Here is a 16,530-nt window from a genome sequence, read left to right as displayed (position 1 = left end):
AGCCACAGACTCACAGCTCAAGGCCGGCCTCATCGAACTCAGCAGGGACTCCGAACCCCTCCCCGCACCGAGAGGAACAGATACACGCACAGACAAGGCGGGGCCACATGGGGCCAGTTTATTGCAGTTAAATACCTCTCTCTCACTTTCTCTATTTTTTTGTCCATTTTTCCATAAAGAAAATGAAAACACACACACACACCCAAAGGGAGCAGGGATCCAGAAACAAGAGGTGGGATGGGCCATGGCCTCCCTGCACAGGTCCAGGCCCCGGGACGGCCCCCCAAAGGCTCCCCTTCTTCCGTGAGCACTCTGGCTCAGCACCTCTAGGGACCACAGAGGCAGCGGATGTGGCAGGGCCTCGGTCCTCCTCCCTCGGGAGGGATCACTAGAAGTGCGGGGGCTTCGTGGGGACCGGGGAGGGGAGACAGACAGACCGGGGAGGGAGGGTCTCGTTTCCAAGTTGAGGAGAGTGGTGGGAGCTGATCCACAGAAATGCATTATTTCTCCCCTTTTTTGTTAAAAATCTACTATAAAAAAACGCAGCTGGGGGAGGGGCGTCTGTCCCTCTCTGTGCTAAGGGCTGGGGAAGGGGCGGCGGAGGCGAGGCCCCGCGGCGGGCGTCACTGCCGGGCGCTCTCGCCCACCATCTCCAGGTTGTGCTGCTGCAGCTGGGCGCGGAGCACCGCGTTCTCGTTCTTCAGCTCCTCGATCTGCAGACACGACAGGACATGAGCCAGGGGCTGGCTCCCCGCACCCTGGGGCTCCCGCCCCCCCCCCCCCGCCCCCGGGGCGGCACGCACCTGCTGCCTCAGGAGCTCATTGTCCATCTGCAGCCGCTCGGCCTCCTTGAAGGTCTCCTGCATGCGCTGGTTCGTCTGGCGCAGCTCCCGGATGTAGTCGCAGGCCTTGGACAGGATCCCGCCTTTGCTCTGCGGGTGGGTGAGGGCGTCAAGGGGAGCCCCGCACCTCAGCCCGGCCCGGCCGTCAGCCCGACCTTCCGGGAGGTGCTGGGGACTGGGCTCCCCGGAAGCTGGGGCCTGAGGGGGCAGGCGGGGGACACTCACCGCTCCCGTCTTGCTATTGTCTGCATTACAATCTGGAATGATTTTTGAAAGCTGGACGATCCAGTTGTTGATCTTGTCCCTCCGCCTCCGCTCCACTGCAGGAGGAACGGCAAGAACCACGCCGTGGTGAGGGGCCTGCGGTGTGCTGGGCCGGCGGCCTCCTCCGCGCCCGCCCGGGCTGCGGGCCCTGCGGCCCCGCCCAAGCCACACGGCCAGCGAGCGCAGGGGCCAGACGTGTAGGCGGGCGGCGTTGTCAGCCCGATGCACCCCACTTCTCGGGAGGGGCAAAGAAAGCCTCACCGGCAGGGCCACCGGACCTTTGACGCGGAGCCAACAGCAGGGGCTCTGGGTTCATTTTGTTTGCCTGCTCTCCACATTTTTCAAAATTTGAGTCAACACTTAAAAATTAGGAAATTTCATAATTGGCATCTTTTGTAAAACAGCCATGGCTAAGGGGGTGTGTGGAATGGGCCAGCGCACTTTCAGAGCCCCTACACAGTCCCCCCAGCGCCTACACAGTCCCCCCAGCCCCTGCCTGCGGTGCTCCCGAGTCCTCCAGGCTCCCCAAAGCTTTGGACTCGTGATTCCGTCTTTCCTTCATCTTTGAAACCATGCTCGGCCCTGCTAAAAACCCTTCTCCTGGGCTCCACAGAAGTCCCAGCTGCACAGCAGCCCTGGGCTCTCAGGGGCTGGCCCCACAGGGCATCAGGTCACCCAGGAACACCACGAACCCTATCTGGATGGCCAAGACTGGCAAATGAGTGGAAGATTTCACTTGAGAAATCCAAATATTTGATTTCATAAATCACCACAATCGCATTCAAACTGTCAGCTGAGTCAGACAGGACATGTGCCTTCTCTGGCCTCCCAGGAGGCCACGCCATGACCTCCCAGCAGCTTCTGGGGTCTGCCTGCCACGCAGTCTAGGACGCCCGGTTCAGGGCATGATGAAGCAAAGCTGGCCCGGTCCTTCCTTCCTTCCAAGCACGGTACGAAGCTGGTGGGAGAGCTAAGTAAGCCCCAGCTCTCACCCACATACCCTCACCCCTGCAGGGACAGCTCAGGGACAAACGCAGATGGTGTGTGTGGAGGGCGGCTTGGGCCTGTAGGTGGGACCTGGGGGTAGCAAGGGGGTACTTTCTCAATGACAGGAGACCAGGGGAGGGGGCTGAGAGTGCGAAAGGAGGGGTGGGCCAGGAGCACCTCCTCTGGTCAGTACCGCCTCCTCACGCTGCTGTTCTGTCAAAGAACAGATCTGGCGACAACAGGCCAAGCGCACGATCTTCTCCTGGCACTCGGTGTCACCCACTCTTCTCAGCCAGCCTCTCTCCACCTCCCTCCAGCAGCCCCACTTTGGCCTGGGTGTCAACACCCTCCTATGTGCTCTCTCCTCCCGGCTCCTCTTCCTCCCTTGCTTTCCTCTTTGCACCGAAACCTCCCCAGTTCCATGGTAAAAATGGAGGCAGCCCTGGGGGCAGTGAGGGCTCAATACCTAGACCCCATCACAACCACAGGGAACTGCAGCTGCCCATGCAGGACAGCCATGTCTGCCCTTCCTGGGGATGCGGGGCCCAAAAGCAGCAGCAGAGCTGAGGGTCTAGCCAAGGCCTGCCAAGCCACCCACCACACTCTCGGCAGTGCATTCCCTTCCTGAGGACTCAACTGCGGGTGTCCTCAGAGGTAGCTTTCTGGGTCCTTCCCCACCCTTGCAGAGGCCAGCGCTGGGCCCTGTGCTGTGACTGCGGATGTGAAGTCACCGGGGGCAGGGGTGTGGCACATCTCCCACTGGCATTTATGTCTTAAAAACTCACTGCCTGCCCTACTGTGTGCAGGGTCCTCTGTGAAGCCAGAGTCCATGCTGGACTCAATCATCAGGGCCTGGTCCCACAGGGCACTGGGTCACCCAGGAACAACACGAACCCCACCTTCAAAGCCAGGGAGGGCAAGCTAAAGGAAGATTTGGCTTGGGAAATCCAGGTTTGCAGATTTCTCCCACTTTCCTCTATTAAAGCAAAGCTGTCGGGAGACAGCTGTCAACAGCCTGTGACACGATGCCACGGGACACGTGTTGCAGCTGAAGACTGCACCAAGTGCATGGAGACACCAGGGGGGAATGGTGGCTCCTGCAGGCGAGTGGGGTGGGGTGTCTCTTTAGATTCCAAAAGGAAACACCTGGGCTAGTGTCGGCGGGGGGCAGCTTCAGCGGACAAGATCTCAGAAATGATGACATGGAATTATTTGAGGTGGGTGGTAAGAAAAGGTGGTAAAAACAGGTTGGGAAGATCTTGCATGCCCCGTTTTCCTCTAGGGCCCCTGGAGTCTGGGGCCCATTATTAGCAGGGGACAATGTGGGCAGGCCTGTGACTCAGGCAGGCCAGACAGACCAAGGCTACTTCCATGCACAGAAGGGCTTTGATTACAGCCATACCACACTTAACACACAATTCTGAAGCAAAAGTTGCCAGGACTGAAGGGAAAAGTGGACAACATCACAAATACAGAGGCAGTAATTGATAGAGCACATAGACAAAAAAATAGGACACAAAACCTGAACGCTGTCGACCCACTTGACCTTGCTGCTACCGAGGGGGCGCTCAATTCACAGCTGGTCGTGTTCTTGCCACAAACACGCGGACTTTCACCAAACAGACCCTATCCGGGGCCATAAAATCATCCTCACTAATTCCAGAGGACCGAGTGACATACAGCATGCTTTCTTACCGCACAGAGCTAAATTCAAAATCCCTAATACAAAGATACTGGGAAAACCCACAAATATTTGGAAATGAAGCAACACAGTTCTAAATAACCTATGAGTCAATGAAGAAATCACAAGGGAAATATTTTGAAATGAGTGATAGATAATGAAAACACAGCATATTCAAAGGAGATATAGCTGAAGCTGTGTCAGAGTAAAATACACAACTATCAAGGTTGATAGCGTTATTTAGGACATCCTTTTCCCCCTAACAATAGTAGGAAAAAAAACCTTTAAAGGCTGGAGGGGGGACCCCAGCAAATTAAACCCAGAGCAAGCAGAAGGAATGAATTAGTAAGAGGTGAAATGAAGTAGAAAGAGCAATCCCCAGCCCAGCACGACGGAAGAGGCATGAGGCAGGCACGCTTCCCTGCTCCCCTGCCCGAACCCCCACAACAAGCAGGGATGTGGCTTCCCTGGGAGAGGGGGCGCCATTGTCGTGTGCATCAAGAAAAGGGACGCGGCAGAGAGGCAGGAAAAAACTGAAATGTAAGTGCTAAGAATGTTTGTAAGGCCGCAAGGTGAGAGGGCTGCGTAGTGACTGGGCTGGAGACGGGGTGCATGGAGAGAGAGCACAGGGCAGGGCTCCACCTCGGAGAGCCCCAGGAGTTGGGGAGTAGAGACCCTTGATGGAACTGTGGAAGAAAGTTGGGGGACGATGGCGGCAAAGCAGAAGCCAGACTGCCAGAGAGCAGTCAGGCAAGCAGGGCCAGAAGAGAAACACCTCCATGCTAAATGGGGTGCTGGAGCGCAGCCGGACCTGGGTGCCCGAGAGCAAAGGGACAGTGGGCTCCAGCTTGGTTCAAGCCACAGCGTGGCTGCTATGTTATGCAAAACACCTGCCTGTCCTCCAGCCTAGGGCCAAAGCTGAGATAACCACCATCTGGGCCCTGGCTGCATAAGCAGGCACCTAGGGCAAGGCTCTGTATTTGAAGGGCAAAGGCAACAGCCAAGTCTTCTCCGACTGTACCCCCGTCCTGGTACTACAACCACTGAAAGGGGGTTGACAGGTGTGGCAGTCGTGGACGGGGAAAGTGCAAACCCTGCAACACGCATGCGCCCCGTCCCACCCGTCTGTGGTCAGGCCTGGACAGCAGCCCCAGATGCCTCTGCCCCTCTCCACACCCCAGTGGGGGCCAAGGAGACTTGGTGGCAGAACCCGAGTACCAGAGTTGACTCACTGGGGAGACGCTGGTGCTAGTCTGAGGTTATTCGGGACACTGGGCCTGAGGGACTAGCCCAGGGGAGCGTGTGGCTGTAGATGCCTACCCTCCCTGGGATCCACGGCACCTCAGGAAACTTCCAGTCTTGAAACTCCCTAGTTGGGACCTCGCGGGCGCCCTGGTTGCTATGTCCTATCCCCAGCCAGCACTAGAGATCGGGTCATCCCAACAGGGCCAGAGGGGTCGGTTCATAAAGCAAGAGACACCCAAGGATCCCAGTAAACAGCCCAAAAACTTAACGTAAGCTCAACACTTAATGTCAGGTCAGACAAAAAAGCTTACCCTGAAGCTCAAGCCATAAAAATCTAAAAATGGAAAGACAGGGCTCTATCACAGAGGATGGGACCAAAAAGCCCCGAGAAAAGCCCCAGTCCAGCGTAACTACACAATTTAGCAGATGAGAAGTGGAAGGCAACAGTCCTAAGTGTATTTATTAAAATAAGAAATACAACTGAAAATCAAAAGGAGGAACACAAGGAGAGAGAGAAGAGGACAATGCTTCCAATGGAAATAAAGGGCTTAAAGAATTCCACAGCTGAACTAAAAAGTACAATCCAAGTCCTGACTATCTGACAAGCACAAGTAGCTGATGGAACCGCTGAGCCTGAATGCACAACAGGGGAAAACAGACACACAAACCAGCAAGGAGAAAACAGAATCAAAAAGCATGAAACCGTTGGAGCTCTTTCTGGGACAACTGAAAGAGAAACACTCTCTGAATCACAGGGGCCCCAGAAGGAGATAAGAGGGAGAAAGTCACAGAACATGTATTTAAAGAAATAATAGATGAGAATCTCCCTAACCTGGGAAACAGATATCCTGATCCAAAAGTTCCAAACAAAATAAATCCAATTAGACACACCCCAAGACATATTATAATCAAGCTGCTAAAAACTAGTGATAAGAAAAAAAATATTAAAAGCATTCAAGAGAGGAAAAAAAGAGTTGCACACAAGGGGTAAGGCTATCCACAGATGACTGGAGACCTTGCAGGCAAGAAGGGAGAGGCAGGAAAAGTCTTCAAATTGCATTTAACGCCAACTAAGAATACTTTATAAAGCCAAATTATTATTCAGAACCGAAGGAGGGATTAAAGAGCTTTACAGAAAAACAAACATGGAAAGAATATATTACCACTAAGCAAGTCTCAAAAGAAAGACTAAAGGGAGGGCCTCCCCGGTGGCGCAGCGGTTGAGCGCTGGCTTGCGAAGCTGCCCGCAGCCTCTGTGGTGCCGGTTCGATCCCCGGCTGCTCCCCGGCTGCTCCCCGGCCACGGGAGGAGGGTCCCACATGGCGCGCAGACCTCTCCTGCCGCCCGCTGCTCCCCTCAGCAGTGTACTTCGGTCCTTCTGCCTGCTCTGCTCCCCGCTCTGGCTCTGGTGAATTCTCTCACCCTCCCGCGCTTCTGACTGTACCCAGTGCATGTATAAATGAAAACAAACAAATAAAGAAAGAAAGAAAGAAAACATGCCTCTATTAAAAAAAAAAAAAAAAAAAAAAAAAGAAAGACTAAAGGGACTATTACAGAATAACAGAAATTTTATCTAGAATACAGAGGAAGAGAGTAAAAATGTGGATCACTGTAGCAAGTGTGAGATCAGACTGTTCAGCACGTCACAAGTCTAGACCATCACACACAAGCCTCAGCACGGCCTCAACAACAACAATGAAAATCCCTAGCAGGGCCTCCCCAGTGGCCTATGGGTTAAGTCTCAGTGCTATCAAGCTATCGCCAGCCACTGTGGCCTGAGTTTGATCCCCGGCCAGGGAGATACCCACATGGCACAGCAGACCTCTCCTGTCTCGCCCGGTGCTCCCCTCAGCAGTGTACTTCAGCGGATCCACCTGTTCTGCTACCCACTCTGTCTGTGGTGAATCCTCTCACCCATCTCCCACCTTCCACACCTCTGGTCTGTACCCCAGTTCTTCTATGCAAAAACAAACAAAAATACATGACAATGGAAATGAAACTCAAAAACATAAGTTTTCAAAACATAAGTGAAAAGAAAGAGGAAAACCAAGACAAACTATAAAAACATCCCCAAGACCAAATAAAATGGTAATACCTGTATTTAAATAACCACCTTAAATCTAAATGACTTGAATTCACCAATTAAAAGGCAGAGAGTGACTGAAGAGATCATAAAACAAAGTCCAAAACTTTTGCTGTTTATAGGAAACTCACAAAACTACTAAAGACAACCTCAGGCTGAAATTAAAAGACCAGAAGACAATTCTAAAGCAAATGGTAATTTCAAAAAGGGCAGAAACAGCTCAACTTTTATCAGATAAAACAGATTCCCGGTAAAAAAGTATATATTATATACGTGATATATATTATATCACGATTAAGAACCTGATGCAACAAAGAAGACAAAACATTTATAAATATATATGCAGCACATAATGCAACATCAAGATACATAAGGCAATTACTAAAAGAACTAAAGAGACAGTAATAATGGGGATCTTAACACTCCTCTGATAATTACAGACAGAGCAGTAAGACAAAGAATAAATAAGACAACACTAGTCTTCAATGATGAGGGAGACCAGATGGACTTAATAGACATCTAGAGAATATTCCTCCTAAAAACAGTAGAATATGCATTTTTTTTTCAAGTACACATGGAACATTCTTAAGAATAAACCATATGTCTGGGCATAAGTCAAATGTCAATAAAGTTATGAAGATGAAAATCATACTGAGTATTTTTATAACATGCTGTTTGATAACCACTGAGTCAAAGAGGAAATTAAAGAAAAAACTAACAAAATACCGGAGACTAATGAAGATAAAGACAAAAGTTATCAGAATCTATGAGACACAAAAACAGTAATAAAAGGGAAGTTAGGGGGCCTCCCTGATGGTACAAGAAGTTAAGACACAACCTATGACGCTACCGGCAGCCACTGCAGCACGAGTTCAATCCCTGGCCAGGGAGCAACCCACATGGTGCAGCAGACCTCTCCTGACTCGCCCACTGCTCCCCTCAGCAGTGTATTTCAGTAGATCTGCCTGTTTCTGTTCCCCACTCTGTCTCTTGTGGAGCCTCTCACCGCCCACACCTCTGGCCTGTACCCCATTCTTGTATGCATAAATAAATCTTTTTAAAAAATTAAAAAAAAAAAGAATAGTTAATTGCAATACAGCCTACATCAAACAAGAAAAGGTCAGACAAACAATTTAATGTCACACCTAGACAGCTTGAAAACGAACAGCAAACAAAACTGGAAGGAAATAATAAAAATTAGAAATAAATGAAATAGAAATCAGAAAGACCATACAAGAGATCAAGCAAACCAAGAGTTAGTTCTTTGAGAAGATAAACAAAATCAACAATGTCTAAGCTAGGCTTGCAAAGAAAGGGGGCGAGAAAACTATAAACAGAAATAGAACTAAAAAAGGAGATTGCCGACACCGTAAAAATACAGAGGATGAGAGATTACCACCAACAAGTATATGTGAACAAGTTTGATAATCTTGAAGAAATGGATACATTTTTTGAACAATACAGGTGACTAAGATGAGCCAAGAATAAACAGAAAAGTTGAGTAGACCAATCACAATTATGGAAATTAATGCAGCACTCAGAAATCTCTTTAAAGGTAAGTTTATGACCAGATGCTTTATAACTGAATTCTACCAAACCTTTAAAGAATTTAGGTCCATTTTACTCAAACTCGTCCCAAAAATGGAAGACAAGGGAATACTTCCTAATACACTCTATGACCAACACACCCCAATGCCAGGCAAGCACCTAACACAAAAGAAGAAAACTACAGGCTAATATCTCTGATGACTACAGATATGAAAATGCTCAACAAAAATAGTAGCAAATAAAATTCAATAATACATTATAAAGATCATACACCATGACCAAGGGGGGTTTATCCCAGGGATGCAAGGACGGTTTACATATGCAAATCAGTTGATGTAGTATCACATCAACAAAAGGACAAAAGACAAAAAGCATAAAAAGATACAGCACCTAATTATGATAAAAAGTCTTAACAAAATGGGAATAGAAAGAAGCTACCTCAGCAAAATAAAGACCACGCATCACAAACCTAAGCTGATATCGTATTTAACAGCGAGAAACTGAAAGCTTTCCCTCTAAGATTGGGAACAAATTGAGGATGCCCACTATCACCACTTCCTTTTTGAAAGGTTTTAACAGTCTGACAACAGGAGCTAAAAGGAATTCAGGCTGGAAAAGAAGAAGTAAAACTACCACTATTTGCAGATGTGTTATATATAGAAAACCCTCGAAACTCCACCAGAAAGCTACTAGAAACAACAAATGGTTCCATAAAGTGGCAGGCTACAAAATTAACACACAAAAATCTGCTGCATGTCTATCCACAAATCATGAGAAGAAAAATGAAGAAAACAATTCCATTGATACTCGCATCAAAAAGAATCAACTAGGGGGCTTCCCCTGGTGGCGCAGCGGTTGAGCGCTGGGTTGCGAAGCTGCCAGCAGCCTCTGCAGCTCCGATTTGATGCCCGGCCATGGGGCGAAGGTCCCACATGGCGCACAGACCTCTCCTGCCGCCCGCTGCTCCCCTCAGCAGTGTACTTCATCAGTCTGCCTGCTCTGCTCTCCCCTCTGGCTCTGGTGAATTCTCTCACCCTCCTGTACTCTGACTGTACCCAGTGCTTGTATAAATAAATAAATCTTCAAAAAAAAAAAAAAAGAATCAAATAGGTAGGAATAAACTTGATCAAGTTGGTTGAGGCTTTCTACAGGGGAAAGTCAAAGGCACCGTGCATTGGAAGACAGAACAACACGTAAAAAGAAGGATAATCTATATTCATGGGCAGCGATAGCTAATAGTCAAATGACCGTTTTATTTTACCGCAAGAGACATACAGATTTAATGCCTTCCCCGTTAAAATTCCAATTACATTCCTTAAGGAAATAGAATAAGAAATCCTAAAATGTGTATAGAACTGTAAGCAACGCTGGATACATTTCTCAGAAGAAAGAAAACTGGGGGATCATGTTACCTGATCTTAAGTTATATTATGAAGCAACAGTGATTAAAACAAGCTGGTGCTGAAATAAAAACAGACTCACAGATCAATGGAACAGAAGGGATGGCGTAGAAATAAATCCATGCATGTATCAATATCTGTTCTGCGACGAGTTAGGAGCCCTGTACACACACACACACAGTGCTGGGGAAAGTGATTGGAAAAGAATGAAGTTGGAGCACGCTTTAACTCTGAACACAATAATGAATTCAAAATGGACTAAAGACTTAGATATAAGACCTGAAACTGTAAGATGCAAAGAAAAAAAAGCATCAAAGATATCAAAGATAAAGGCATCTTTGGGGACTGTAGTCCTAAAATGAAGTAAAACCAAACGCAAACAATTGGGATAATGTCAAATTAAGAGTTTTACAGAGAAAGAAAATACCAGCAGATTTGAAAGCCATCCTACTAAGTAAGAGCAGATACACAGACATCACATAACGGATAATGGGTTAACAGCCAAGGTATACAAAGGACTCATCCAACTGAATAATAAAAAACAAGCCAGTCACTAAAATATAGGCAGTAGGTTTGCATAGACAATTTTCCAGAAAACCAACAGATAAACAGGAAGTGTTGGTCATCATGTCTCACCAGGGAAACGTAAATCCAAACTACAATCAGATATTGTCTCGTACCCGTGAGAACAGCATAAATCAAAAGACCGCCAACAAGAAGTGCTGGTGGTAACGTGGAGAAAGAACCCTGACGTTGTTGGTGGGAATGTAAGTTGGTGCGATCCCTTGAGGAAAGCGGCGTGGCTCTATGTTAAGAAGTGAAAAAGGGAGAGACTTCCTCCCTGAACCTCTGGGGTTCAGGAATCCCCACTTGGGAACTTCCTTGCTTTTAATAGAACAATTACAATCGGAACATCTTAGGACAGAACTTGCAGCCATTCCTCTGCCGCTCTCTCTAGACTTAATTTGCAAGTAGTTTTGTCCCCTCAGGATCCTGGTCTCATGTCATTAGTCACTAACCTCAGTCCCCTTCCACCAGGGGGTGAGTCCAGTGCTTCCCTGGTTACTGAGCTGTATTTCCGGGGCTTATGGAGACAACCGAGAAATTCTTGGTATTTCAAAGGCATGTGCAATTTTGGAAACGGGAATGTGTATCGATAAGCTAGATGCTTACCTAATCACCAGATGTGTTCATATCCTTCACTGAATTTTCTTCATACCCACAGATCTCAATATTTTTGAGCATTAAAAAAGCTAAAAGCTTAACTGAAAAAAAAAAAACACCCAAGTTTTCCCAGTTGATAAAACCGTTTCCATCCGCTTTTTTAAACTATTGCTTCAGTGAGTTAAATAAAGCCCTCAACTAGTTAAGGAAAATATTCCAAAAGGGAAGTGAAAAATGTGACATACCATACAATCCTACTTGGTACCTATGTGTCATCCATGGTATCCGATGCCACATTTCATCTGTCCACACATGGAATCACCAGCGCAAAATATTACGCACTCCACAATGTTTACTGCATTATCAATAATAGCAAGGACATGGGAATGACCCACGTCCACGACAGAGGACTGGATCGGGAAGAGGTGGTCTACCCACGACAGAGTACCACTTGGCCATAAGGAAAGAGGAAATGGTATTCACAGGGAAGGAGCTAGAGGGGATTATCCAAAGCAAAGCTAGCCCCAAAGAGAGTGACTTCACATTTATAAGTGATAGAAGGAAACAAAGTAGACAAACGGACACAAAGCAAATAATTTGAAACTAGTGGACACAGATAAAGGAACTGAGGTTATGGGGGGAGCCAGGGGTGAGAAGGGAGACAGAGCATTAAGTGCATTTAAGGAACAATGGAGGATATTTGGGGGTTTTGGTTGTTTTTCCCTTCAAAAAAGAAAAGGAGAATAAAAACCACACAAGCATCTTTAATAACAAACAAAAACAGACCAGTGTCCTTGCTCCCTAGGGCCCCTGCAGGCATCGGAGTTTGTGGCCCAGATAGGTTTCTGCGGAAGCAAGAAATGGTGGGAAAGAAGGAAAAAGGAGAAAGCAGCCGATTCGAAGGTGACTTCTGCACAGAGTCTCAGGGCTGCAGATGCGAAGCAGCAGGCTGGGTGCAAAGCGGCTGGCTTTCCTTTCTGGCTTGGGGAACTGACACAAGGAAGGCTTTTGCGGCCCTGGAAAAAGAAATGTTGCCCGGGAGCCTTTGGGGAAGGGGAGAGAGCAGGCTGTTTTGGACAAGGTGAGTCCGAGGAGTCTCAAGGACCTCCAGAAATGGGGGCTTTGAAAGGGCAGCTCACAGAAAGAGCGGAGCCCAGGGGAGAAGCACCTGCGCAGAGACAGCCCTGGGTTGACAAGGCGCAGTTCCCACCTCTCTGGAGTCACAAACTCTCTTCTGGAGAAACCCAGGCGGCCTCCCAATCCAGAGAAATTATAAACACCCACAACTGGGGTTAGTGGTGTGAGGATAGTGACGATCACCCCAGGCCTGATACTTCACTCTCCTGAGGCCGACAGAAGAACAGGCCGGACCTTAAGAAATAGCAAAAGCCAAAGCAGTCCCCCAACCTTGGCCAACTGAAGAATCACCAGGGGAATGTGCCCAAACTTGCCTCCCCTCTGCCCTGCTCATTCCAAACCTCCAGGGGCCAGTCATGGCGATGGAGAGCTTTCACAGCACGCTTCCTAGAGTGGGCAGCAGAAGTCCTGCTGCAAGGAGCAGGCAGGACAGCAGCAAAGAACATAATCAGAGTCAGTAGAGAAAAGGGAACATTCCAGAAAAGAGGGGACTAGGCAGGGTCAGATACTTGGAGTGCCAGTGGATTTGGCAATGAGGTCGCCATGGGTGACCTTATAGAGCTGTTTTGGTAGAGAAATGAGCCAGGCTGCCCAGGGTACAGGGAGAAGGGGTCAAATATCCTGCAGGTCAGGTGAGGGAAAGGTTATGAAAAGGTCTGCTTTTTTGTAGGATGGGAAAGACTGGAGTGGACTAATCCAGGGGGAAGCAGGAAGTGCGAACGAGGGGAGGTAGCTGGCTAGTATCCTACGAGTCATTTATTGCCATCTTAAGGGTGACCCACCACCCAGCTGAGGGCTTCACAAGCCTCAACTTGCTGAACTCTGATCGTGAGCCTCCACGGAGCCAGTGAGCACCACTTCACAGACCAGACAGGGGCAGACACTAAGAATCAGCCTAAGGTCATCCAGTCAATAAGTGCAGACCTTACTGTCAGGGGCCGATTTCAGGCACCTCAAATTCCTCATACCCCAAACCCAGCCCAGACTCACTTCCCCTTCCCCAACACACACAACTGTCATAAAACCAACCCTCCACTGTCATAAAACTCTGGCTCATGAATCCTGATTCTTCAGCCCTAGAATCTTCTCTCCTGCCCCATTTCCTGCCCTGTTCTGTCTCAGGCCCAACATCTGTGAGAACCTCCCACTTTCTTAACCTCTAGTGCCTCCCCCACCATCTAGTCTCTGGACATGAACCCCTCCCCAGGCTTCCCATCAAACCAGAATAAAGATCCCAGGGCAGGAGACCCTGGGGGCCCTCTCACCAGCCTAGGGCCAGCCCTCCCACAACTACCAACTTCCTCTTTTCCTTTCCTGAATTCTGCTCTTCTTCAAACTCTCAGTCTGCTGCGCCTCAGGCCTGGGTGTTTGCATCTGCTCATTCCTCTGCCAGGGGCTCTTCCCCTGGGGCTCTGATGCTGGAACATCAGAGAGGCCTGTGGCCCGCATGCAGAGCACTGCCACGCCTCTCCAACTCCTTGCCAGCTTTGCTGTCCTTCGAGGGACTTTAGCTACTCGATGTCAGATGGAGCTTTGTGTCAGTCCTGGCTTTCCCATATGATGAGCACTCTGAGCCGACATTTCAACCTGTCCCATCCGTATGCAGTATGTACATGCTGAAAATGCCTGGATGCCGTGGGCTGCTGAGCCCGCATTCTACAAAACACCTCTCATGCTTATAGCACACCGGGCAGGTATGACACCACACCCCAGGCCTGGCGGTGCCGGGAGCCCACGAGCCCCACTGTGACTGTACCTTCATTGTGCTGAGCTCTCCTCCTCTCATCCCGTGGCGTCCTGGTTCCATCGATTTTCCTAAATGAATAGGGGACAGATGGTCACGTGTTACTTCAGGTCCCACTTGCAAAAATGTTTATTATGGAGTCAGACTTAGCAATTACTTTTGCAGAGAACGAGGACATGGTGCTTTCTCGACTAATACTAGAACAACAGGAACAGGTCAAATAATACACCGAGTGCCTGGCCACCTAGCTCTCACTGCAGAAAACCTTCCTTCGGCCCCCCCATCAGGCCTTCCCAGGGGCCCCTGCTTCTGGGGCCAGGTCTCCAGCACGTACGGGGAATAGGGGTGTGTCCGGGGTGCGATCGTCCTCTGTGTTCCTGTCTGAAGCACATCCTGGGGTGTCATCATCACATAGAACTGACCTGCAGAGAAAGTAGGGGATTGTGCCAAAACTGGGGGCAGAGCCAGAATTGGTTGGGGGGAGGGGGCTTCCCTCCCTGCTGGGCCTGTTGCCTCCCCTGCCTTCCGCCCTGGCCCCTTCCTCCCTTTACCTCCGGCCTGCAAGCTCTGGTCTGTGGTCTGTACGGACACAGCCGTGGTATCTCCCACACTGGATGCTGGGAAATAGGCAAATCGTGCCTCCCCACTGACAGCCTCAGCTGCCGGGCTGCCGCCATTGCTGAAGGGGTTTTGGATTACAGCCTGGGGAGTAGGAGGACACAGAGTAGGATGGACCCTTGGCCATCTGAGCTCCCCACCCCGTCCCCCTGTTGCTGTGTTTGACATTTATTGTATTCTGGGGGGAACTGGCAACGTCTCTGTGTACCACTGCCCTGCCTCAGACAGCTCTGGAACTTGACAGGTACTCAGGAATCACTTTACCTGTCCATTCATTTTCACCTTTAACAGGCTTTTTCCTGTCACCGTCATATCCATTTTACAGAGAAGAAAAATGGTGTTCCAAAGAGGGTGCCCCAGGTCTCACTATACAAGAGGGATCTGACCCCAGGTGGTCTGAAGGCAGCATCTGTGTCCCACCTGCCCCACTCCCTGGTACTCCCCAAGACAGTCGCTGTCCCCTCTTCTTTCCCCCAGGGGTTGCTGGACACCTACCAGTGGGAAGGGTGCTGCGGGACCTGGGGGCACAGAGGCAGCAGCGGGGCCAGGGCGCTGGGACGCGCCATCCACACCCACTTGGGTCACAGCCTGCTGCCCCCCCGCGAAGGCGGCCGTAGACACGACGCTGACAGCGCCTGTCGTGTCGCCCTGGCCGTCCAGCTGACCATCAGTCACCTGGACTACGCGGTATGTCACCTGCAGGGGGCGGCAGAGCAACGAGACCGGCGCTGGGGCCTTGGCAGGGGCCAGGTCCGAGCCCCTCCCCGGCCGCCCGCTCGCCCCTCCGGCCTCAGCCCTCCGCCAGCCCGCAGGGCCCCGGCCCGCAGCCTCACCTGTCCTCCATTATTCTCTGTGCGGAACTGGTACTGGATGTTGTGGTCGCCGAACGCCGCCTGCTGGACGCTGGCGATGGCCACCGCCGTCTGCTCCTCCGCCCCAGGGCCGTCCCCGCCTGCGGTCGGCGGAGGGGAGGGGGGCGGTGAGCGCGGGGCGGGCCGGGGCGCCCCCAGCCCCTGCCCGGGCGCCGCCGCCCGCCGCCCCGGCGGGACGCGCGAGCACTCACCTTCCTGCAGCTCGACGCCCTCCTCCGCCTCGGGTCCCTTGTCGTGGCTGCGGGGAGCACGGCGAGAAGCGGGGTCAGGGCCGCCCGCGCCCCCGCCCCTTTGTCCAGGTGCAGCGTCCCCACCTGGCCCGCCGGCCGGGTCGGGGGCGCCGCGGGGGCCGGGGCCGGGGGTGCCGGGCGCGGGTTCCCCCCTCCCTCGCGGCCTCCATTTTGAACTGGGCCCCGCGGCCGCTCGGGATCATGGCGGCCCGGCCGCGGGGCCGAGGGGCCGGGGCGGGGCGCGCGGGGGCGCGGGCCGGCCGGGCGCGCTTACCTGGCGGCGGCAGCAGCGGTGGCCGAGGCAGCGGGATCCAGACCCGGGTCCAGCATGTCCATGGGGGGGGCGGGGGCGGGGGGGGCGCGGGGCCCGGGGGGAGGGGAGGGGAGGGGAGGGAGGGGAGGGGGCGGGCGGCCGGGGGGGCCCCCGAGCCCGGCGCTCACGCCGCGCGGCAGGAGGGGACGGAGGAGACACGGGAGCCGCTCGCGCTGATCACGGGGACAAACAGTGGGGTCATGTGAGGCGGAGATGCCGCCGCCGCTCCTGCCGCCGCGGCTCCTGCCGCCGCCGCCGCCCGCCCGCCCGCCCGTCGGCCGCCGGCGGCTCGGGGCCCCGGGGCGCAGCGCGGCCGCCCCCGCCCGCCGCGCCGGGCCCGCGGGCTCCTTCCCTGGGCCGCCGCGGCCGCCGCGCCGCGCCTCGGACGCGGGCCGCCCTGGA

At 51.7% G+C, this 16,530-nt stretch overlaps 1 protein-coding gene across 1 annotated transcript; it reads right to left on the bottom strand.

The window, feature by feature from the left end:
* Window positions 1-99: 99 nt before the first annotated feature.
* On the bottom strand, window positions 100-16,288 carry USF2 (upstream transcription factor 2, c-fos interacting). Its single transcript, XM_037517968.2, has 10 exons — window positions 16,090-16,288; window positions 15,777-15,823; window positions 15,547-15,665; window positions 15,209-15,409; window positions 14,647-14,797; window positions 14,430-14,517; window positions 14,108-14,166; window positions 1,068-1,162; window positions 804-932; window positions 100-713 (listed from the first exon to the last, which is right to left on the bottom strand). The coding sequence occupies exons 1-10, from the start codon at window positions 16,149-16,151 to the stop codon at window positions 624-626; spliced, it is 1,041 nt and encodes a 346-aa protein (XP_037373865.1). The 5' UTR covers window positions 16,152-16,288; the 3' UTR covers window positions 100-623.
* Between the last annotated feature and the right edge of the window lie 242 nt (window positions 16,289-16,530).

Source organism: Talpa occidentalis, unplaced genomic scaffold (assembly GCF_014898055.3).
Source record: "Talpa occidentalis isolate TD23 unplaced genomic scaffold, MPIMG_talOcc4v2.1 talOcc4.17, whole genome shotgun sequence".
Lineage (NCBI taxonomy): Eukaryota > Metazoa > Chordata > Mammalia > Eulipotyphla > Talpidae > Talpa > Talpa occidentalis.
The sequence above is the reverse complement of the archived record's forward strand: the minus strand, read 5'-3'. Positions and strand labels throughout refer to the sequence as shown.